This window comes from Sebastes umbrosus, chromosome 11, assembly GCF_015220745.1.
Source record: "Sebastes umbrosus isolate fSebUmb1 chromosome 11, fSebUmb1.pri, whole genome shotgun sequence".
In the NCBI taxonomy this organism is placed as follows: Eukaryota; Metazoa; Chordata; class Actinopteri; order Perciformes; family Sebastidae; genus Sebastes; species Sebastes umbrosus.
In genome coordinates, this window is record NC_051279.1 from 4,281,611 (window position 1) to 4,307,610 (window position 26,000).

The following is a 26,000-nucleotide window of genomic DNA, read 5'->3' on the forward strand; positions in this document are numbered from 1 at the left end:
TAAAATAGAAAAAATATGAAAAAAATGAAAAATAGAAAAGAAAAAATAATTGAAATTAAAAAATTAAAATGGAAAATAGAAAAAAAAAATTAAATGAAAAATAAAACAATATTAAAAATGTAAAAATAAGAAAAAATCTGAAAAAAATAAATTAAAAATAGATTTTTTTAATTTAAAATTAAAATAAATTAAAAAATAAATAAATAAATAAAACATTATTAAAAATGTTAAAAAAAAAAAATTAAATGAAATAAAAAATAACTTCAACTGGAATTTAAAAACGCGTTTTGCTGCTCTCTGGACAAAAGAGAGGAACTGCAGTTATTTCATGATGGTTACGGCTGTCAGTTGTGCCAACAACACAACATTAAACTTAAAAAATAAAAATAAAACATTATTAAAAATGTTAAAATGTAAAAATATGAAAAAAATTAAAATTTAAAATAGAATTTTTTTTTAATTAAAAATTAAAATAAATTAAAAATTTAAAAATTAAAAAAAAATAAAACATGATTAAAAATGTTAAAATGTTAAAATATAAAAAATATGAAAAAAATGAAAAATAGAAAAGAAAAAAATATTTGAAATTAAAAAATTTAAATAAATACAAAATTAAAAATTAAAATGAAAAATGAAAAATAAAAAAGATTTTTTTTTTTAAAAATTAAATGAAAAATAAAACATTAAAAATGTAAAAATATGAAAAAATTTAAAATTAAAAATAGAATTTTTTTTTTTTAAATTTAAAATTATAATTAATTAATAATAATAAAAAAAAAACATTATTAAAAATGTTAAAATGTTAAAATAGAAAGAAAAATGAAAAATGGAAAATAGAAAAAAAGAAATGAAAAAAAATAATTAAATTAAATAAAAAATAACTTCAACTGGAATTTAAAAACGCGTTTTGCTGCTCTCTGGCACAAAAGAGAGGAACTGCAGTTACTTCATGACGGTCCACTCCAGGCCAGATGGTGGCGGTAATGCGCCTATAACATGGTTTGCCAACCGCCAATGAACCTCAAGGAAGAAGCAGAAGAAGAACGGGACGTGGTTTTCTCTCGCGAGATCTGGCCTGACTTCTCGCCACTACAGACCCAGAGAGACACCATGGCGGACGTTCTGGACCTTCATGAAGCGGGAGGAGAGGACTTTCCGATGGATGAGGATGGTGATGGTAATATTATTACTTCAACACATCGGGGGCAAGATGCTCCACAATCCGGCGTTCAAATGCTGTATAAATCTTGAGGTTTACATTAAAATAGCCGTGAGTAGTAAACACTATGAACAGCGTGGTAGCAGGCCGGAGACATGCTAACAAGCTAACATGATGCTAACAGACCTGGAGGCTCATTCACTCAGCTCTCTCTCTGTGAGATAGTTAGTTAGGTCTCAGCTGTTGCGAACTCTTAAGGTCACTTTTGCAAGTCTTTAAATATGTTTAACTGGACTTAAGAACGTGGTTATAACTTGGTTCACACTCAATGTGTTGTTAGCCACCGTTAGCACGTTAGCTGAGTCTTCATAGCTAGTTAGCTATCGGCTAAATAAAAGTAAGACATGTTTTATTTGTTTTGCACAAGTTAAGACTATAGAACTTATAACTTATAACTATAGAAGTTAAGACTATAGAACATAACACAATAAATAAATGAACAATATAAAGTGCAGGAAAAGGCAAAAAAAACACTGGGCTTACCTGAAGCCTCCCCCTGGACACCTGGATATGACTACATAACAGTGATAACAAAACAAGTAGGACAAGATATATGTAATAACAATACAGTAAATATATCAAACAAGATAAGTGTGTGTGTGTTGCATGGAAGTGTATGGTTAGTGTTTGTGAGGAGGATATTGATTTAAATATCTACAAAGACCTCTTCAAACAACATTGGGAGTGGGAAAAAAACATAAAAACAGATACATGGACAACATGGGGAAAAGCAATAAAATGACCCTAAAGTGACACCTGACAGATGAACAGTTTTTTTGATAGATGTGAAAGGCTACTCTATAATTTGCTTCCCCTAAATCTTATCGAAAATGTACCTCTACTAGTGAGGAATTTAGGAGGATGAAGATCTAGAGACTGACGCGTTGAGTAAGAATGGACCTGAGAATTTGTTTTAAAATAGGTCTTGAACTGTTCAGGAATATTCCCACCAGAAAGTATCTTATAAATAAAAACACATTTGAGAAATATTGATATCATAAATAGTACGAATGTGGAGTTTCTTAAATAGAGGAGCAGAGGAGATGTCTGACTCTGATCAAGTTGCAATCCTCACAAAACGTTTTTGGAGAACTAAACTTTTATGAAGGTTTGTAGGAAAAGTACTCGCCCAAACTATATTACAATATGAAAGATAGGGATAAATTAGACTGTAATAAAGAGTAAGGAGACACGATACACTGATAAAGCTGCAAAGAACTTACACAAGTCATGCCAATTTCAATGTCCATATACAGATAATCCATCCAGTTTTAATGACAGAAAAGTAGTAACGTTAGTTAGCTTGTTGTGAAACTTTGCATTACTCTGAAAAAGATGTAGAAACATGCAAAGATTTTGACTTTTTCAACTTTTTTCTCTCCACAGAGAGCATCCACAAGCTGAAGGAGAAAGCCAAGAAGAGGAAAGGTCGAGGCTTTGGCTCAGGTGAGCTATCACCGTTTTTGGTTATATTGGATCATGTAATCTCCTTTTACAGTGTTTTAGTCAGCAGTGTTTAATATTTATTTATTTATTTTATTATTTTATTTAAAAGGTGTGGTGGAATTTCTGATACACAAGTTAACTTGTAGGCCCCGGAGCTGTTGATGTCTTACACAGAAGGTTTATTGAAGCTTGATCAAGGAGCAATTGTCAGGTATCCACCATTGAGGTGCTCTCTGCGTGAAGGCCTCACAACTCTGCCCTTCCTCCCTGGTGCTCAGTGATTTACCCTCATCATGTTTTGACTTACTCGGTTCCTCTGGCATCTCTGACCCTTTTTGCCTCAGCGACTGGCTCTATGGTCCCTAATACGGACACAGCTGTACAGATAATGGTGGCTCCCCTAGACAGGACTCCAACCCAATAATGTCAACAGAGGGACACTCTGAGAAACACTCTGAACTCCCTAATAAGAGAGGAATTAATAGAAAATGCCATCACAAAAGGGACCATGTACAGTTTAAAACATAAATGTCACCATTTGATGCACCATTCCAGATTATAGTTTCAAGAAAATTCACATCTGTAGTCCCTTGGCAGGTCAAGACAAAGAAACATACATGCAGTCATACAAGAAGAACATATAAAAACGCACAATACACAGCTACACACAATAGCACATCACAAAGTATGCTTGTCAAGTAAAAGCAAGTCATGAAGACCATTGAGTTGGAATAAAGATAAGTGAGTACAGAGCTGAGCAGCTTTCAACAGACGTTTTAAGTTGGTTTTGAAAGTGCTGAAAGAGCTGCAGCTCCTCACATCATCAGGCAGGGTTTTCCACTGATTTCTGGCCTTAACAGAAAAAGCTGATTGCCCAAATGCAGTGCGGCGAAATGGTACAGTACAATCGTGCATAGAAGATCTTCATAAGGATCTAATAGAATATTACAGAGTGAGAATGCACAAAATCTCGCAGTGAAGGAGGGGCCAAACCATTTAGAATTGTTGTTGATGTTTCTGTGTTGCGGTTTCCAGAGGAAGGAGCCAGGTCCAGAATCAAAGAGGACTACGATACTGTGGAGCAGGATGGGGACGAGCCTGGCCCTCAGAGATGTAAGTGTTGCAGTTCATATTAAACATGTAATTTAAATTTAAGATAACAGAATAAAGTCTAATCTGTTTATACGTGACTATAAAGTGTCTCTGCAATTTATCAAGTTACTCCCTTCTCTGTTGTTTGCGTTTATATAACTCATTTCACAAAACTAATGTTTGAAATCTCTGTATTATCACCAGTTATTGGCTTTTTTTTTTTTTTAATCCCATGTTCATCCCATTTCTCAACAATGCATTAAAATGTGTGCACATGAACAACCTTTTAGATTAAAAATATAATATCTCTCTATTTTAATCCAGATGGTTAGAATATTTAATATTTTCTCCTCTCCATATATCCACCCTGCGTGTACACATACACGTATATATATATATATATATATATATATATATATATATATATATATATATATATATATATATATATATATATATATATATATATATATATACACTAGGGATGTGCTTTCCAAACACAAACACTATTCGATAATCACTGGGAACTAGTCGATGATTTTTTGAAAATCTGCACACCCCGACCCGACGATAGTCGCATAAACTAGTTGATTTTTTTTATAATTTAATGACTATTAGAAAAATAAAAAATCATGACCCATCCTTAATATATACAGACGCACACCAACATCACCTGGTTTCTCATCCCATGGCAAAGTTAGCTGGCCTGTATTCACTGTACTTGTCGTCCTCTTGTTGTTCTGTTAATGTATTGTCTTTTGTCTTGTAATAACATATTTTTTTTTTTTTTAAAAAGAGGCACAAACCGGAGGCTTTATATTGGTTAGACCAGTGTTTCTTTGTGCATCTTGCATTGGATGGAGAGCTTTAGTAATTGTAATTGTAATTGTATTTGTGTCATTAGTTTACCTAGTTGCAAGTGCTGCTTGGTTTATTATTTGACCACTGATGCCTTTTCTTGTCTTTGCCTTGTTGCAGCTGTGGAGGGCTGGATCCTCTTTGTGACTGGTGTACATGAAGAGGCTACAGAGGAAGACATCCATGACAAGTTTTCAGAGTTTGGAGAAATCAAGAACCTGCATCTCAACCTTGACCGCAGAACAGGCTACCTCAAGGTGAGAAATATAACCGTGCAGCACTGGCATGCGTGTGAGTTTCAAGGTGTCCTTCATTTCACGGAAGAGATGTTCACATTCAGTCGATGCATTCCTGTTTCTGTTTATTTAGTACTTTTTATTGACGCAGCCTCTGGGCCACTTGCTTGCTCTAATAGCTTACTGATGTTATTTTTACTTGTACAATATGATCAATTATTCAAAGTACACTTCACCATTTTTTTCAAACAATTCAATGGATAGTCAACTTGGATCTTAACCTGTGTGTGCAGTTCTTCTGCTAATTAAAGGTCAGAAAGCACTTGATGTGATATGAAATTGCTGTAATCCAAAATAGCCAGTTTTCTTATAGAGCTGAACAAAATATTTCCGCATCTGCTGTTCAGTTTTTCCAAACGTCATGTCATGTCCAAACGTCATGTTGACTCAACCAAATGATTTAACAACTGCCTTAAGTGATGATATTTCTTTCCAGATGGAGAGGAAGTCTAGCTGCATGTATTTTATTAGATTATGTAAATTTCAAAAATAATATCACATTACAATAACACATTTTTGTTTTCATCCTTCCTGACTGGTGTATGGTGTCATTTGTTGTTAACAAAAAAACGCCCCTCCTTTGTTCTTTGTAAAGCAGATATTTGCTTAATCTATACAAGTAAACCTTGTTGTCACTGCTATTTGCTAATGGTGATTTAAATAAATGACATTTGTCATATTTTAACTATAGTCTTATTTTAGCATATGTTAAAACTGGAAAAAATACTAACATGCCAAGAAAGACCAAATTAAAGTCATCAAAGGTTTTGTAAATATTTGCAGTGTTTGTTTAGACTGTATCTGTTTTCCCCTCATGCAGTATGGTACGCTCAAGTGGACACATTGACCTGTTGTTGTTGTTTTTTTGCTGTCCAAATGCACATTATGCCTCAACTGTCCTCTAAGCCACAAGGTGGCAGCATTGTTTTAAATATGAAGTAAGAACAAAGTGTCTTTGCCCTGAAACTCTTTCTCTGGTCATTTCATTTGAGCATAGAGAATGTCCATTTACATTACAGGTTGTTGGAAGATTTAGAAACAATCTTATACATTTTATTGGTAATCTTTTCAAAGGTTTAGAGACATAAATTGTATAGTATTGGCTAAGCTATATGCCAAGTTCAAAATGTTTGCCCAGTGATCCCACACTGGTTTCAGCCGGTAAGATAGTCAGCCTGTTTTGTGTTGTGTTGTGAATTTAAATTGTAAACTGCTATCAAATTCCCAAGCAGTGGTGCCATAAATGTGCAATGACTCACATGCTGTCCTGATGACTGTTCCTAGGGATATGCACTGGTGGAGTATGAGACATACAAAGAGGCCCAGGCAGCCATGGAAGGGCTCAACGCTCAGGACATGATGGGCCAGCCTATCAGTGTTGACTGGGGATTCGTCAGAGGGCCCCCCAAGAACAAGAGGAGGTAAGGGTGGTTTATATGTATGTGTGTGTTTGGCTGTAGGGGCAGTAACTTCCTGGTAGAGCGAGTATTGTCAACATTTTACATGTTGCACTTTGTCAATCTGAATTTTCAAAGAACACTGCTAATTTTAATTAGTTTTTTTTAAATTAGTAATTCCTATAGTAGAACTTCCCACTCAATATAATTTCTCAATAACTGAACTGTTTTTGTTTTTTCACAGGACTGGCGGACGGAGACGCAGCAGAAGTCCGGACAGGAGGCGGCGTTGAGTTAAATTGGCTTGAGGGGGCGTCTGTCACTTTGACGAGCCGTTTATAATCCTCTCATCTTCTCATAAACTCATTTTGTACAATATTTTGAGTTGTACGGCATTTAGTTGTGCAATTTCAAATATTAGGATATGTAATTTCTCTTCTTAAAAGATGAATAACAAAAGAATCATTTGGCTCAAAAGCAGCATTTACAGTTTTTTGTAAATTGGGATAAGTAATTTCTCTTCTTAAAAGATGAATAACAAAAGAATCATTTGGCTCAAAAGCAGCATTTACAGTTTTTTGTAAATTGGGATAAGTAATTTCTCTTCTTAAAAGATGAATAACAAAAGAATCATTTGGCCTCAATAGCAGAATTTCCAGTTTTTTGTAAATTGGGATAAGTAATTTCTCTTCTTAAAAGATGAATAACAAAAGAATCATTTGGCCTCAATAGCAGAATTTCCAGTTTTTTGTAAATTGCTTACGCTGCTTTACAATGCAACAGAAGAATATCCAGTCAGTGAATCTATTTTACTTTCAACACCAACTTTGTAGGTCGTGCATGTTTATGGTTCCCTCAAAATGTTGTTTCAGTTTTCTCAATGTTACATGCATTTTGTCTGTGTTTTATTTTATATAACTTGGGGATAATTAAACTTTTTTTAAAAGCGTGCCCAGTTGTGTGTGTGTGTTTTTTATTTAGCCCTGGTAATGACGTAGAGTTTAGGTCATCCTAGATGACCTCACCCAGGCAAATGGTTGCCTCCCCAGCTATTTTGTCAACTCCAAAGCACCTGTCACTCTGGGGGCTGTGAGTGCCACACTCATAGGCTACTTGGACAAAAAAAACACTTGCCCTTTTATATTTTTCTGCAGCCAATTGGCAAGTTGCACTCTGTCATTCTCATTTGGTGTTTACTCTATTGGGGGAACATCAGTCAAAGACATCGTGATCACCATTGGTTGTTAGAACTGTCACTCAAACAGACTCTGCTCTCTGATTGGTTGAGGTTGAGAGGGGGCGGGGTCTAATCTTCGGTTGACGTTGTTGTTGTAAGTGGTGGAATTACTTTGTCGGTGCTTGTCCGGTTTACGGGTTTTAACGCGTTAGTTTCCACCTAATGAAGATGATAAAAAGTTAGGAATTGTTCCTCTCGGAAACGCTTATGGTGTCGACAAGTTGGTACATGCTGGAAAACTAACCGGGACGATGATAAAACCCTCTGCGAGGCCGTTGAAGGTGAGCAGTGAACGGTTACTCTACTGGCTAACGGCTAGCTAACGGCTAGCTTCTGATTAGCTTGAAGTAGCCTCTTGCTAACCCAACCGTTACGGTTCAATCTACTCACTGAATAATAATAAACACTTATTTTGTTCATGCAATTCATGCACACGTATGTCAGCTTCCTAAAGGGGAGATTAAATAGTCTATTGCATGGAAATAAAGTTATATTAGGATGGTAAACGGTGCATGAACCTCCATGCTTTGAACGCCTCAAATTGCGTTTATGTAAGCATGTGTATTGTTCCTTGATATTTATTGTTCAGCCATAATAGCTGGCTCAGAATCAACATTTAGGACATCAGCATCTGTAGCATTGATATGCATCTATTTACTGAAAAAGAATTGCATTACATTAGCTTTATGAGCTGTCAACTATAACAGTTGCAGGTTAAAACATTGCATTTTTAAAGTTGCACTGAATGGGAGATCAGTTGTGTATTTAATATTTTATCAGTTACGAATTAGAATTCTCTTAAATTGTATTAGCTAGAGTCAACATTTAGGACATCAGTATCATTGATATGCATCTATTTACTGAAAAATAATTGGTTGCTGGATATTGCATTAGCTTTATGAGCTGTCAACTACAGCAGTTGCAGGTTAAAACATTGCATTATTTTATTTTTTTAAAGTTGCACTGAATGGGAGTTCAGTTGTATATTTAATATTTTATCAGTTACGAATTAGAATTCACTTAAATTGTATTAGCTAGCTCTCTAATAGCTGGCAGTCACGATTCAGAATATCTGTGTGATGCCCGGTTTTTATTTAAGGTGCTGATGAGTGATGTAACATTTACTTAAAGCACCAGCTCAGATGAGTTGAATGTTTACCTTTCATAACTTCTAAACAAAAAAGACTGTTTTCATTAAGCTAACGTTAAGTGGCTAACCTGATCTAGTGAGTCTTGGTGAGCACTGCGAGATCATTTCATCCCCAAACCTTGCTGCCAGATATGAGTGACTATCAGGGAATGAAATTAGCACTTGCCACCTGCCAAATACAGGGTAAATGTTGGTTTTGGCAAGTGAAAATTCCAGGTCACCTGCCACCATGGCAGACAGGTTTTCCTTATATTAAGAAATATTATTTTTTACAAAGCAATTCTAAAGCCTAAATTAAATATACGGTAACACTTCATTTTACAGGTCCACAAATTTCATGGTAGTTAGGTGATAATTAAGGTTAAAACATTGCATTTTTTTTTTTAAGTTGCACTGAATGGGAGATCAGTTGTATATTTATTTTATCAGTTACATGTTTGCCCTTTAGAATTCATTTAAATTGTATTAGCTAGACTCAACATTTAGGACATCATCATCAGTAGCATTGATATGCATCTATTTACTGAGCAGAAAAAGAATTGCTTGCTGGACATTACATTAGCTTTATGAGCTGTCAACTACAGCAGTTGCAGGTTAAAACATTGCATTATTTTTAAAGTTGCACTGAATGGGAGATCAGTTGTATATTTATTTTATCAGTTACATGTTTGCCATTAAATTGTATTAGCTAGCTCTCTAATAGCTGGCAGTCACGATTCAGATTATCTGTGCCCGTTTTTTATTTAGTTAATTGATGTAACATTAACTTAAAGCACCAGCTCAGTTTTTATTTTATTTATTTATCTATTTATTTATATTTATTTTTGTACAATTCTTTTTTTTGAGTGCCCTCTGGGTATTGTCATGGGTGGGGGGTGGGTGGGATATTTTATCAGCCCAAAAATGTTTGTGCAATGGATTGTCAGAGTTGTATTATTAAAATTCAGAAATAAACTCTGTTTATTAAAAAAAAAAAAAAAAAAAAAAAAAAAAAAAAGCACCAGCTCAGAGAATATAGTTTGATAAGATAAAATATACTTTTATTGTCCCTGTAGGGAAATTTTTCCTGGACTCCGTCCAACTGCAGTTACAAACACTACATTAAAACATCAACAACAATAATAAACAATTCCACATAAGACAGGGAAACAGTTCCACAGAAACAGACGTTTCAACACATACAAAGTCCACGTACATAATTGCACATACTATCACACACACACCATGGCAGGTATTGCACCGTCTACCGTCTTGCCCATATTGCACAGACAATCGCCCAATATTACACAGATACAACATATTGCACTGTCCCTATTTAACATATTGCACTGTCCCTATTTAACATATTGCACTGTCCCTATTCAAGACACTGCACTGTCTAACCACATTGCACTGTCCTTATGATAGAGTTGAATGTTTACCACTCAACGTGTGTTTCATAACTTATAAACAAAAAAGACTGTTTTCATTAAGCTAACGTTAAGTGGCTAACCTGATCCAGGGAGTCTTGGTGAGCACTGCGAGATCATTTCATCCCCAAACCTTGCTGCCAGATATGAGTGACTATACTGCCTGAGCTGGCTAGTTCATTCGGTTCACTGTTTCCGTGCTCGTTTTCAAAAACTAGGACTTTTGGGCTATTTGCTGTCATTTCACACATCACCATGAAGAGAGAGAGAGGGAGAGAGGGTTGCATTACACTTTGCCTTGAATAATTCAGGTCTTGTATTTTGTGGGCTCTTTTGTTTGCTGGGACACCAGCACAGACAGTCAACACCAAAAAGTAGGACAGAGCTACAAGTTCCTCATTGCACTTGGCCAACAGGGACTGTTTATGTTGTTAAAAAAGCCTTATCCTGTTGGAAACGCACGCAGCAGTAAGCAGGGACCTCCACTTAACAAGGTTGATAGGATTTAAAGAAGCTAAGTATTGTGTAGTAGGAAAATGAAATGCATCCAGCCAGCCCTCCCACCTGTACTCATTCCTTCCAGTGACTTTGCAGGGTGATGTTTGAAATGCGGCACACACAAACGACTGCCTTACAGTTGCAAAAAAATCTGTTGATCAGTAGCAGTGTTGAAAGTTGCTGGTAAATATGGCAGGTAGGTTTGCCTGCTCTACCAGTTACCATGGCAGGTAATCAGCCATGTGTTTATGCATTATTGTATAGTTGCCTATCAGTTCTGGGATCCACCACCATGCACTGTGGCTGGAAGATGAAAAAAGATTGTCATACCCCGATGCACTGGCGTCTATGTGAAGGTGTGTGAGGTGGAACTGTCGGGCTTCATTATGCCAGTCCTCAACACTTCAAGGAACATATTGATGCATACAGCAGCACAGAGACAGAGAGCACCTCGGGCAAGTATTTTAAGTAGGCTGTGTAGCATCCTTCCCGATGCAATTCAGATTCCGAAACTGGCAGGGTGTAAAAGGAGAAATATGTGATAATAAAAGGTTCTTTTTTACCACTCAACACAGCAAAAACTAGAGGTAGACCGAAACAACATTATCGGCAGAACTGGGCTTCAGTTGTGGCCGATGGCTTCACAGTTGCCACCAGTCACGTGGGGACGTACTGTACATCATACAAAGTCAAGGTAGAGGGGGAGAAAAAACGTTATCTCTCGAACATATAACCAGACACTACCAGCTCTTTGTCCACAATACAAGACAGGCAGACAGGGAGGATAACAAATCATTCACTGTTATTTTAACTTGCTTACTGTACCGTGCACTGTACTGTGCACCCCAGGAATATGCACCAAAATTAATGGTTTGTAAGAGCGGCATTAAACAATGTACGCAACAGAAGTAATCCTGGCCAGTCATACTGTAAGCCACAGAACAGCGCATCGCCCCTTGCAAATAAATAGAATATTTTCCAATGATGTAATCATGAAATCACACTTCAGGATATTCTCTTTCGAATTATTAAATTCGGTGTGACAAAAAAACAGATTTATTAAAAACAACGTATGCAAAAGTAGCCGACCAGGCTGCTGCAGCAGTAAAGAAGATATCGGCCAATTTATCGTCTCTCGGCTTTTTCCTGCTCCAAACTATCGTTATTATCGGCCTTTAAGAATCCACTATTGGTCGACCTCTTGCAAAAACACAGTTTTGTAAGTAATGAGAAGATGGGCGCCAGTTTATGAATGGCTCTATCGGTCAGTGTACAAAACATCTAGTAGTGAAATCCATTCACAACCTGCTGCCTGTATCACACAACAAGGCAGAATATTTAAAGCCTTTGTTGCTCTTTGGTTGTCTTAAAACCATTTGAATTTTGTTGATCGGAGTCAAACTGTGTGGCTTGCAATTTGCATCTTATCCTACAGAGATCTCCAACAGTATTCAAATGGGCTGCGGTAAGCATTTCACAGTGGCCTCGGTTGAAAGTGATATAGATGAGACGGGCGATGAGAATAGCAAAATGATTTCACTGTTATCTTAAATGATCAGTAATATATAAGCACTGTGAAAAAAGGTTTGTCATAGAGCTATCATCTTGAAGTTGCAAAGTTGCTAGACCTGGTGGCTTTGGGATCAGTGGCAGACTGTTTTGATGGGACACATAGCAAAGTTATATGATCACACAATGGAGGGTAGAGCAGCAATGAACTAGTCTGAGTCTCAGTTAATAGTTTCACAAAGCAGGCAGTTAGTTTAACTTGGGAAACATGTTTCGTCTGGAGTATTACTTCTCTCAAAGGTTTTGGGTTTCTGTCTTAACAATCTCTCATATCGTTAATATCTTTACCATGGATCTGGTTAACTGTTTATGTGCTGGACGGCTGTGGCTGTTATGACTGCCTTGGTGTATATAGTGTTTCACAGGGCGAACATGCTGCTTCAGCAACGCAGAGGGCATGAAAATTTAAATTCGTCTCTCGCCGGGCTCCCCCAAACAGCTGCTCACTAAGTGTGTATATGTGTGTGTGTGTGTGTGTGTGTGTGTGTGTGTGTGTGTGTGTGTCAGGGATCCAGTGTCAGTTTCAGAGCCAGGCTCATTTGGGCATGGAGGTATTCCCATAGGATCTCTAAAACACGGTCAGATTAATAAGTGAGTAGATGAGTGCTTCTTCAGGTTAGTAGGACAAACGCAAGTCATGTGTACATGTTGCACTCAGTTTTGCAGCGTATACACTCAGACTAGGAACAGGCAACGGAGCAATGCTTGGCTCCTGCTTCTTTTAAGACAGCTTTTATTATTGTCAGGAGGATGAATAAATGAAATTTCATGGAACTCACATCAGCCATGCATCTGTGCCATTATCTGTAAGCGGCACCACTCAAAAAGACAGGAACAGATGTGATACGAAAGAGAAAACTACCTTCGTCCCCACAGTGCCACAGTGAGACGGGGATCAATAGGTGGCCTGTCTCCGAGAGGCCTCTGTGTCCAGACAGCAACTCATAAAACTCTTTGGAGCCCCACCCTCCCCTGCACGGCTGGTTGCCTGCCAGTCTTGTGACACAGCAACCAGCCAGTGCCCAGGGCTTTTTCTGTCAGGGTGGAGAGACCTACTGTAGGACTGAGGCATCTACCTGGAGTGCCAGCAGCTTCATGACTTGGAACAACATGCTGCGGAGAGCAGGCCTAAACTGAATGCTTTGGGATTACATTTAGGTAATTCACACAGTTATTATTACAGTAGAAGTGACTGTAAAGTAGGGTGGAACGGTTATATGAGGAAAGATATAGCCTTTTTGTACCAACTGAGCAGCCATAATCCCATACAGCATGAGACGCCACTCCCACAAGAGAAGCTATGGTAATGAGAGCTGGCTGTATCAGTTACTTTATGCTCTTCACCTTTTCCTCCTCTACATGCAGAGCTGGGAACTGATGATGGTGATGATTGCCACCAGGCAAAACCTCACTGTTTTATCTGCCCTGTCAGACATTTTGGCACATATATGCAGCTGATAAAATGCATTATAACGTCATTAAAAAAAGGGTTTGAATTTTAAAATGAATAAATTACCATAGCAAACACTGCTAAGGTTGAGCCACCAAGCAGTATTTTTCATTGTCTGTTGTGTTTGTCACATTCATGCTTGTGATCGCTGCTGCCTTTTCTCAATGCTATTTGTTAGCTTTGAAGGGCTGTCGCAATAACCGCGCTATTGACAAGCCAACAGCAATGGTAGCGGTGCATATTTAAACTATGCTACAAACGGCAACAGCATGACAAGGTGCTGAACGTCTATTCTGCGCTGAGCGCTGCAGATTTGGTGTTTTTTTTCTGGTCGTCGAGAGTTGAAAAATGTTCAACTTTGGGCAAAACGCGGTGCTCGCAGGACAAATACTACAAAGACCAACCGTCACATCCTACATGTAGGCTACAAGTGCTGAAAAACAACAACAATGGAGGAGAAATTAATACACGTAGACCGGCGGGTCCTTACGTGTTTCAGCCTTCCCTCCATCCAGAGCAAATACTCCAACTTGTGCTGATATTTTTACTTCTGCGGATATTCCACATTATAGCAACCAGAGTGCCTCATCCTCATCTGTCCTTCTGTGTTCGCGCTGTTGAGCCCATCATTATCACTGCAGGGGACATTCTTTCACCACGACAGCCCTGTAGCTTTTCTGTATATTATCACAAATATGAAGATTTGTTCCCTTATGTTGGAATAATTTGCTATTTTTGATCAATGCACCTACAATAAAGGTGGGTGATTGGCCTTATAATAATATCCCGATATTGCAGTGTAGTTCTGAGATCACAATATTTTTGATGATAAGATAAAATACTGTTTGGACTTCAAGAAAGCTGTAGTCTCTTCACACGTAACTGCGGGCTCTCTTTGTACTCAAAATTGTGAAATATGGTGAAATAAGTTTGTTGTATTGCCACCTTTTGCCATTATCTTCCTCTTTCATTGCTTACATGTTGCTATGGTTTGTTGTAGACCTCACTTTTTATATCCAATCCCCTTCCACACTTTCCAAGTCGCTATTCTTTTGCAAACAATTTTACTTTTGTTTTTAGCAATGCTTGTTGCTGCTTTATGTAGTCATAAAGTAAATCAACAAGTTGCAATATCACTGATATCATATGACACATCTTTATCAAGTAAACATGTAATCGATATTATCATGAATGATATGGCACACTCCTAACCTGCAGATGATTTGGCCTCTTAGGACCTGTTAGTGACACTTTGCTTTGAAATATATCATCTATCAATCAATGTGTTGTCTGTAAAACCTCATTTATAGCTGATAACTTAATCCAACTTAATATGACCCAATTTAAAAAAAAATAAAGTTACTTTAGAGTCCAAATATTTTTTCATAAGACCGGAAACCATTGAAAACAACTGATAGCTGATGGATTTGAAAACCAACAGAGGCTCCACAAGAGGGATAGATTGGCTTGGTGATAAATTCACCAGGTAAAGTATGTCAACATTTACTTAGTGAGTAATGTTTGTTTCAAAGCCTTACAGCGGGTGAATTATGAGATCATTAGTTTCCGGTGCAGACTAGAAGACATCAGTCCCTCCTGCCCTGCCCTGTTGATCCAGGACAGCGAGAGTAATCCCACACACAGCCCTGATGAGGAGCCTGTCACCCATGATGACATCACACAGGGAGTGACGTGAAGTCGCCCTGCTGCGTGTACAGGGCCTGGCCTGCAGCACGTGGGGATTCACATGAGCATTAGTGCTGCCCGCCTGCAGAGGCTGGTGCCTGCGTAGCCACTGGCTTTAGATCTAGCTTGGCTTGGTTGGCTTCACATTCAGGCTGACTTAGCAGGAGGAGATGAATCAGCCTTGAGGTTCAAGTTGTAGCTATATTTTGTGTCTAAAGCCTTTTTGAAGCTATTGTCTCTCTTACAGCCGTCTTATTTTGTCTTGCAGGAGTGGAACAAATTAATTTAATTCTAAAACAGCACAGCCCAAGGTTCAAGTTGGTGTCTAAGAAATGTCTCCTATTCCTCAAGGGTTAATATGCAAATTAAAGCAGTAGTCATCTTGCTTGCCTTCTAAATGTGAATTATGTAACCATAAGATCATTGTTTGTACACTAAGCAAAAAGGATATTTTGGCATCATTAACAACCTGGAGACATTATTTGTTGCCAGTGTATAGTTTAATCTATGAATATGCCTAAGATCTTATATCTCTTTCTTTTTTATAAATCTGGCTTGCACAACATTGACAAAAAAATACTAGCAGTTTTTGTGTGTTTTTGATATAAATTGCATAACTGCATTTTTGAAAACTTGGGTTAAGGATAAGATGCTGAAGCTTGTTTTTTTGTTTGAAAAACAACTTTGGACAAAAATTCTGTATTACAGAGCAATTGCATGAAAAAGCTTTCCAAAAGTAAACTGAAGTCTTTTGTTTTTAGAACTTGCAGTTAATTGCCCTTCATCACAAATCACTTTGTAGATGGTTTTAACTAAAGTACCTGGCTTTAAAGGTGCTCTATTCGACATTCAGAGCATTAATATAGCAGCAAACAACTATCTGCTATGTAAAGATATAGAGGAGTGATGTCTACCTGAGCAGAGAATGAAGTCATTCTCCCTCGGTACGTGTTTGTAATCCGAGCTTCTCTGTGCTTTGTTGACACAGCCGCACCGGCCGCGCATGCTTTTAGTGCATGTTTGTGCATGTGAGCGTGCCCAACTGGTTAGCTCACGGTCGCCGTTCTGCCTAGAAGTGTATGATTCAACTTTTTCCCATGGTCTAGTGTTAAAAAAGTGAACAAAAAATCGCAATAAATCTTAATATCGAGTCGCAATTCTTGTAGAATCGCAATACATATCAAATCGGCACCCAAGTATCGTGATAGTATCAAATCGGGAGATAGGTGTATCGTCCCAGCCCTACTATTAACATATGTTGATTATTGTAATCATCTTAGTAGTTATTACTGCAGAATCATATATGACATATTTTGTAATTCACGGGTGAATTTCTCCACCCTTTGCTAATAAATAGGTGGGCAGTGCTCAGATTGATGCAGAGGCTTGTATTTCTTCACAAAGGCTAGAAATCGATAAAGAGGCCGCCAGGGCTGAATGAGGACTTCTCACCCACAGAGTCTGGAGTTTAGGTTGGCAGCTTTCTGGAATACAGAAACCAGCACATACTGTTCACCAAGTGAAGCAATTTATCCCTCTACCTCTGTGCTGCTGTCCTTCAGAGGCAGAACAACACTTTGCAGTGGACGCTCTCTGCAGCAGTCACTCATAATATCTTGTTTTCTTTTTTTGTGCACATCTCTGAAACAGCAGTGCATTGATAGCAGATTAGCTTTCACTTCCCTCACTCACTTTGAGGATCAAATGCCCCTCATTACATTTTCTGCTGTTTCAGGTGTCCACCGCGCTGACATGGTGCACAATGTAATGTGGTCTCAGTGTGGAATGTGGGAATGCCACTTATGGACCCCTATAGCCCTCTCCACGGCAGCCTGCTTCATGCGGCCGTTAATTAGCACTCCTTGACTGGTGATTACTGGGCCTGACTGCAGTGACATGCCCCAGGCACAGACTAGAAACCTCTGAGGCCAGCTTTAATAGCCTTCCTAATAAACCATCACAACACAGACAGACCGAAAGGATGAAAATACATCTAGGGCTTACAGCGAGATATGGATACAATTCTAATCACAATGATTATCACAGCATTCAAATGTTAAGATATTTACTCTACATATTCAAAATTACATGGTAACACGTTAAACTCAAGTCCATCCTCTACTCATTTAGGGTCTTTTACTAGAACAAAGTCATGTCATTTCCAAAAAATGTTGACCGAATAAAAAACTGATTTGTCCAAAATTCGAAATTTCAGTCATTTAGTTTTTTAAAACCAGTGAACTGAAATATCACTGTGACAATTGTGTCACATCTGAAGAGAGGACATACAACATTATATTATCATAGCTATCTCGAGCCAGAATCATAGGGACTTTGACCAGCTGCTCTCAAATGAGACACATCCTGTTTCAGAGGAAAATGTGTGGGTAGGCCTATTTATTTGTTTAACCAAAAGTTGTTCTACTGTATTCATATGGAGAAGTAGATTACTGTAGAACTCGCTTCTGTGAATGTGAATGACAGTAATGTGAATGACAGTAAACTGAATTTCTTTGAGTTGTGGACAAACCAAGACATTTGAGGACGTCATCTTGGGCGTTGGGAAACACTGATCAACATTTTCCACCATTTTCTGACATTTAATATAGATGGTCTAGAAAATAATGGACAGATTAATCGACAATGAAAATAATCATTAGTTGCAGCCCTGGACCTCTGGTGAATAAAGTTTTGTTCTAAAATTCAATTCTGAACAAGCCTTTTCTCCACTAAAATGTGAGTTTTTCGTTCCACGCATTGGCATGCTGTGCTGCATTTTTGCAAACTTGGGGAAGTAAGTGAATTCTCTGCTACATGCACTGCTACGCCATGACATCAGCTCTCAGACACTTTGATAAACACTTGTGCTCAGAAGCTAATACTGCCTATTTTCAGCTGGCTGAACTTGGCTGTTATTACTTTGCTCCAGTGAATATCAGTCCACATTAGGCTGAATGGAGCCACCACGAAGCACTCTAACGTCTTCCACTGACCACGTTTTGTCTGAAGCCATGTCCCATTTCCCGAACCAAATTTACGCCTTGTCACCTGAACAGTGGGAGCACTGGAAGATGAGTTCACGCCATCTAGAACCTCACTTGAGCACATGCTGTATGTAAATGAGACCCACCCTAACTCTTGTGTTGTGTTCAGAACAGTGCAACCTCAAGGATATCATTATCTTATTGTCAATGAAAATTAAACTGGACGGGTACTTGGTACCAATGATTATCTCTAATTAAGGCATTAGGCGTTCACCAGGGCGTTTTGTACCAGATGGTGTTCAAATGTTGGTTGTTGGCTATTTTTTAACTCTGCACAGTGTTTCTATGTTTCAACTGTGATTATGAACAGATTATTTTTAGACCATCTGAAACAGGAGGTTGCTCTAATTCTAGCAACTCAGAGATTAGGTGGTGATTTTCTGTGTGCATTGGTACTGTAGTTGTGCTTACATATGTTCTGCTTTAGATGCAATGATGTATACTCAGTGCTAGTAGTCCTGTCTAATGGGCATTAAGGGGCGGTGTCCTTATGAACAATAGTAATAGTAGAGCCAAACCACTGTGAATGTCCTTTTGTCTTATTCCTTGTGTTGCATTTTCAGATCCGATGAACTTTATTCAGCTGCAGTAGCTCAGTCACAATGTTCAAAGCTACTGCAACCTGAGGTTAACACCTATTTTGGCTCTATGCACTCCACAAACAATAAAACCAAGGTCAAATTATTCATGATCTGTAAGTAGATCCTGTTTACCTCACCTTATTTTGCCTTGAGCTCTCATGGAGTAAAAGGCTGGTTGCTGAGTTCACATGGATCAGGTTTGGATGTTTCTGAGCCAGCAAGTAGGACAGGGAGGCCGCGAGAGGGAAGTTAGACTTGGCAAATTTTTGTGTGATGACTGGACAGCTTTTGGACTGGACCAGCTCGAGTGGCCTGGCCTCCGAGGGCAGGCATGGTGTGGAATCTCTGACATCAGCTGTGTGTGCATTCGGATTGGTGTTGTCTTACGCATTACACACACAGACGCCCACAGCTGGTGGTCAAGCCTTCATCAGGCCTGGGATGTGCATGCTACATGTTTCACACTGCAAAAAAAGTTATCCATTATAATAATACTTAAGGACGTTACAATACCAAAAATCTAGTAGTCGATACCAATACTAGTGAAATTCCACAATTCTTGATACCTATTCAAAACCACGACAAAAGTATAACAATAAATCCTATGTACTTCAACATCCTCTCCTTTATTACCATTTACATACTGTTTTTTGTTAGGAAGTTAAATGTAAAATTAATAATATACCTGCTAAAGGAATTTTTCTTTCTTTTGCAACTTTTTAGAATTTTTAATTCCCACTTCAAGTGGTTTATTTGGGAAGAAGATAACCAATTCTTGCTGCAACTGCATCAGGGTTATTTGCTCCACTATAGACAAAAGCTTTCATGGATTCACATGAAGAAACATTTTTTTCTTTAGCTAATGGACTTGAAACGGCCCAGTAGTTTCTATAATTCACATGTCAAAACAGCAGCTCTGTGGATGTTCTGTTTTGCTTCGGTGAGTTGTATTGATTTTTCTCCGATGACCGGCTTACTAGTATATTTCCTTTAGTCCAGGGAAATGGTCACACTCCAATTTACCCTATTGATTTCTGAGATGTAAACTAATAGCAACTGAAAACATCAGCCCCCTCCCTCAGCACATCTGCTCAGCTGAGTGGGAGAATTAGTGAGGCAGCATACAGAACAGGAAGTAATATCTAGCAGTACCAAGCTAAGCGAATCTTTACATTTTGTGTTGTTTGCTTTTGCTTAAACGCAAACCTTTGGTCTTTCTCCTCTATGATGAACATATTGGTGCTTGATAAATGTTTTTATTTTGACATTAAGGAAGGAAGAGCATTGACTGGCTTTGCTATGCAAACCTCTCTCTCTTGCAGCGGCCTTGTATAAGCCAGAGGGGGTATTTACAATGCAATGCTTATCATATGCTTTAGCATTATGCAAGCCTTTGGAAATGACTGCCTATGTTACACTGTTCTATATGATGCATCCAGTTGCCCTTGAATGAAACTGATGTTGCAGAAAATGACTACATTTGGTGAGATATCTTCTGCTTCTTCTTCACAGGCGGAGCAATTTTTCTATCCCATAAAATCTGTTTTTTGTCAGCACAGCTACAACATTGTCCGTAAAGAAAGCATTGCCCAACCCTATAGAATTATATTATGCTATACCAAGCAAGGATTTTGTGTTGCTGTGCGCACTGTTGTGCATTTTCTTGTCCAAGGCTGTAGGGTCCACTGATTCTTTTTTTGAACCCCTTTGCATTATATGTGAAGAGGGACCGACACAGTACTATAGCAGAGATACATTCAGCTAAGTACATGTGCAGCAGTGCCTTTGTATGGCTCCGTTCAGCTGAGAGAAACTTTGGAAGAACTGGGTAAAGGGCTTGGTTTCCCTCCGTTCCTTCGCCAAACAGCGATCAGCCTCCTTCCCAGCTGTAGCTCTCAGTGTTATGTAATGAGTCAGTGTAGGCTGACTGGGCTCAGTCAGTAACCAGATTATAGCACTCCACAGATAAAGACAGCTGAAGGACAGCCATCTCACCACACCTTTGTTTTTCTTCCTCTTCTGGTTTTCTTCAGCATTAAGGTGTTTACTGTGATTGATTGTTCGCGCAAACCAAGCCCTAATAATGGAGCTTTGACTCACTGAGAGAAAGCGAATTAGTAATCATTTCATGCATGTTGTTTTAAAGACAATAAGCTACGCCTATCGCAGACATTTAGAGCACTTAGACTGACAACTCTGATAACATCAGACTGATTGAGACTTAAGTGCATCAATCATGTGGAGATTTGGGTCTCTCCAAATTCCCGTCATTAGCTGTCAGTAAAGCCCAACTGATACTTGATTTTTGATGTTGATACTTGAGAGTTTAAAAACTCTGATAGCAATATATCTGTCGATAGCACTTATTTTAGCAGAAGCACATAAAATAAACAAATAATCTTGATAGGGATCCCTTAGATTTTTATTTCAAAGAATTGAAAAGATACACACTAAACGGGACATTTTATAGATGAATAGTCAGCTTGTTAGTAGAGATGCCCGATTGATCAGCTGCCGATCATTATCGGTCGATATTCAGTAGAATTTATGCGATCAGGAGATCGCCATTAGTGCTTTCTTGTTGCTGATCTCGGCGGAGCGGGGGATCAAACTAGTACTACAAACTGCACTGCACATTTGGTTATCGGAGGTTTCATTGAGTTAAATTATAATGCCTTCAAGCTCTATTCAGTAAAAGTGAGTATTGGGTGAAGGTAAATTATAACGTTATCATGTTCAAATGTAATCTTGTAAAATGTACTTTTTGAGAAACTTGAATAGATTTAATAATTAAAATAGGTTTTATTTATGTAAAAAAAGCAAAACTACGGTGGGAGTGGGGGGTACGTAATGTAATTGGTGTGTACCCGAACACCGTGTAATACCGGTAACACCGACCACCGTGGCAAGTTTAGCTCTAAGCAGCTTATAATACATAGTTAAAACTACTAATGACAAGATTTTCTTTTCATCAATCAAAGCAAATATTTAAATAAAAATACCATCATTTATTTCCTAATCATTTGAATTGTGTGTTTTATACAAGTAACCACTATAGATGACAACATCAAAGTAAACGAATAACATTTAGAATTTGTGACGGTGTACACTAGGGTTGTAAGAAAATATTGATACACATCAGTATTGCGATATTATGTTTTGTGATACTGTAGTGATTTTCCAGAAGACTGTATCGATTTTTAATTAACCTAAGGAATCCATTGGTACCAACCATGTCGTACTAGCTTGTTGGAAAGGAGGCTAAATAACGCTCCAAAATAATGCAAAATTTTGGCGAGGAAAAACTGGCATAGACATTTTCAAAGGGGTCCCTTGACCTCTGACCTCAAGATATGTAAATGAAAATGGGTTCTATGGGTATCCATGAGTCTCGCCTTTACAGACATGCCCACTTTATGATAATCACATGCCTTATAAATTTGTTTTTTATTTTTGGCTGTTCTAAAAATGGTGTATTTTCAGTTTATACTTTGACAGTTTTCCTAAAATTAAATTGAAAAAAAATATTGCCTTGCTTACAGTATCGCAATATATCGCAATATACTGAATTGTAACCCCTGCGTCATGATTTGTATCGTATCGCCATATTCTTGCCAATACACATCCCTAGTTTACACTGACTTTGAGACAGTTGAAATTATTTTTTGGGATGGTGGTGAAAAAAAAAGTTAGTCTTAAGCCTTATATACCAGAGGCTATAACAAAACTAAACAACAAAAAACAATAGATTGCCAATGTGGCTCATCTGCAATCGTATCGGTGGCAAATAAAAACGTGATCAGGGCATCTTGTTAATGCTCTCTATTTAACAAAATGGAGACAGACACTGTTTCTGAATTTATCTACTTTGGCACATCTGTACTGCAGTTTCTAGTTACTTATTGGCTGACATATACACTGATGCAATATATCTGCAATAAGCTAATATCTGTCTATATTAGCTCTAGCTGTAGCTGCCAGTACAGTATTGTTCTGTCCAAAGGTTTTGCTTTCCATCCCACCATCACTCTAGACCGGAGACGGAGCACTGGGGCCACACTTATCAGTCCTGCTTCAGCAGCCACATTGCCCTCCCCTGTTTGCTTACTTTGTGCCCTTTATCTCATTACTCATATGGTTTTGCGAGGCTAAGAGGGTGTGTTACATTTGTTGAGATCACAGGAAAGGGTTTTGTGATTGAACTAAAATAGAACTGACACATTTATAGACGTAGTCATACATCATGTCCAGACCATTAAAGGGAAACAGAAGAACTCAGTCGGCCTCATTTGGTAAAGTCTCACCACAAACTGCGCTGTTGGTAAAGTAATTGTCAGGCTCAGGGTCATTGTTTAGTATCTATTCAAGGTGTAGCGTACTTTGACCCCAGCGCCTTTCCCTTTTAATTGTAAAGCAAAGCTCATATTTCCCACAACAACCTTAGTGAGCCAAACATGAAGTGGTGAATCTTCAGACAAAATAAGCGACTAGCTGGTGAAGATAGTGGAGCATTTAGCAGCTAAACAACCAGATCATTTCCAACAGGAGTTGGTGGAGATCAAAACAGAGCAAAAAAGTGACTGTTGAACTTACATTTACCATGTGGACACAAACAGCAAAGCAACTGTTCGCTAACAAGTCGGCTATATCAACTGAAAAGGTGATGATAAGTAAATGTTGTGTGAACAGATTGTTTCCGCTGCCCCTAAGTGTGCCAAAAACTCAGTTATTGCAAGTTTAATAATGTATGTGAACTTTCCAATTTTTTTATGGCCAAATAAATTGCATAGCAGATCTTTAAATTAGAAAACGTTTAGCTATGGATCCAATTTATTACCTCCGCCAAGGCCGAAGGCCTAGGAAGAAGGTTACGTTTTCACCGGCGTTGGTTTGTTGGTTTGTCCGTTTGGATGATTACTCCAAAAGTCCGCCATGGATTTGAATGATCTCAACATAAACAAAAATACACGTGGATGATGGCGCAAGCTGAACGGAGAGGGAGGGCGGAGGTCTGCGCTCTCTGAGTGCCGTTCTAGTTGGTTCATGTTATTAAATGGAAGGTCACCACAGCTCCTCTACGACATCGTAAAAAGATATAGTTCTTGGTGTCCTCATAATTTAGGTCATGCCATTCTGAGCAACCTTGCATGAGTAACCTACAAAGTGAAGCATGACAAAGCATTTAGAGCGCTCGCACCTTTTACACATTGTAGGCTAAAGGGTAGTCTTTCTGTCTTGCCCTTTGTGTGTGTAATACATTTTATTGTCTGTTTCTCTCCTTCTGTTCCTTATCTTTGTTTGCTGTGAACAGTGGGTAATGGCTTCACCCCAGGCTGATAACACATTGAAACAACACTAAATGCTAAATCCTGTTTTTAACAACAAAGACGATGATAACAACAGCAAAGAAGACAAGAAATGCTGTTTAGAATGCTTCTCATAGAAAATACAACAAAGACGTAGTCTAAAAACAATTACAAGTGAAGAGTTATAGCTAGGGCTGGGCAATGTGACCATATATATTGTCAAAACAAGATAAAAATGTATGGGTTTTTTTTATGTCGTTTCTATCACGATATAGACTACGCCTATATTACTTCTTTTTCCTCTATTATTTCACTTAAAACTGGTATGTTCATTTTGCACTCAAGATCTTAAAATGAGAAAATACTCAGTACTTCTCATTTGTCAAGTATTTCATTCACACAGGAGTATACAAAAATGGGCTTTGCCTTGTGGGTATTTCATTTAGACTATTTATGTTTTGAATTACCAGAAAACAAACTATATCGTGATATGCTATAACATTATCGAGTTATGAAATGACTTATATCAGGATACAAGATTTTGGCCATATCGCCAAGCCCTATTTACAGCATTTAGAGTAACAGAAATAACTATAAATAAAATGGTATTACCTTAGTAATGATAGCAGGGTTAGTTGCTTTCGTGTTTATTTCTTGTGGTTTTCATTCTGCCTGATAATCGGGCTGAACTGACTGAATTTACTTTTTGCTAAAAGAAAAATCAGACATGTGGATTGTGATTCAGATGTCTGGAACCAGGCTTTGTTGCAGGTCTTCTAAAAATGTCTTGCTGGTGTATTACTGCTTGGTTAGATGTCTGATTCACCGTATGGCACGTGGTTTTATACACATCTCGTTTTGTCACTGGTCAATGTCTTCGTCTTTAGGATGTAATTGCCATTTTTAACTAAGTCATTTAGATCTCACTTGTCTTTTCTGTCAGGCTAGAGAATCAGGCTTGTTGAAGAGGATGATGCCGTTAAACTCAAACCAGTTCAGCTGCTTATTGTTCAAAAACAACATTAGGATATGGCTGTACTCCACTGTTTCTCCTGGCGTAGATGTAGTTAACATCTCAAATGTGAGGGCAGGCATTCCATAAGAAGACCATAAACATGTTTCCTTCCTAAATGATCTAAGGGCTAGCAAAACAAACTTGTGTCCCCAGTCCCAGCAGTAAATTGACCCTCTCAGCCCACCGAGGGGCTGACGCAGTGGGCTGTGGTGACCTCTCCGTCTCCCTCAGTGATCCAGGCCATTCTCCCAGCCCTCAGCTCAGCACCCACGTGTTGTCAGCAGCTCCTGTTACGTAAGCCCTCCTGCCAGACAAAAGCTCAGCCATCCCAGACACAAATCACTGGCCGCCCCATGTTGGCAGCAGCGCTGTTAATGTTAGCCAGTATTCCACACAGGGTCTTTCTTGTATAGATTTTTTTTTTTGCTGGTTGCCAAATTTTAAATGTTGGCCACCAAATATAAAACTCAGATTTTGCCGTCACGAAATATAATTTATAATGTATTTGTTTGATCTCCATGTGTCATTGCTGTTAGACTGCCTTGACTTACAGTACAGTGCTGTACTGTAAAAAAAAAGGTTTCACAATACATACACCTCACAATTTATCTTGCATTTGATGAACTCCATAAACTTGTAGCCTCCCACGCTTTCACTGTTGTTTCGTGCCATAAAAGGTTATAAGTTGATAATAATGCATTAACGCAAATTTGTTTCAACGCCACTAATTTCTTTAACGCATTAACA

The 26,000-nt window shown here is 38.2% G+C and overlaps 2 protein-coding genes across 4 annotated transcripts in view; both read left to right on the forward strand.

Moving 5' to 3' along the window:
* Positions 1-1,024: 1,024 nt before the first annotated feature.
* rbm8a (RNA binding motif protein 8A) lies at positions 1,025-7,259 on the forward strand. Of its 2 annotated transcripts, none has more exons than XM_037783819.1 (6): positions 1,025-1,177; positions 2,606-2,665; positions 3,701-3,778; positions 4,736-4,872; positions 6,196-6,332; positions 6,553-7,259. In XM_037783819.1, the coding sequence occupies exons 1-6, from the start codon at positions 1,111-1,113 to the stop codon at positions 6,599-6,601; spliced, it is 528 nt and encodes a 175-aa protein (XP_037639747.1). In that variant the 5' UTR covers positions 1,025-1,110; the 3' UTR covers positions 6,602-7,259. The 2 variants fall into 2 exon arrangements, with proteins under 2 accessions (XP_037639747.1, XP_037639748.1); XM_037783820.1 differs by having other exon boundaries at positions 1,040-1,171.
* Positions 7,260-7,605: 346 nt separating this feature from the next.
* Positions 7,606-26,000, forward strand: part of otud7b (OTU deubiquitinase 7B) — a 41,143-nt gene continuing 22,748 nt past the window's right edge. Inside the window, exon 1 of one of the 2 annotated variants that reach the window (XM_037785168.1) lies at positions 7,606-7,826. The gene's annotated coding sequence lies outside the window, so the exon portion shown is untranslated. The remainder of the gene's footprint in view (positions 7,827-26,000) is intronic. The other variant, XM_037785169.1, reaches the window with a different exon arrangement.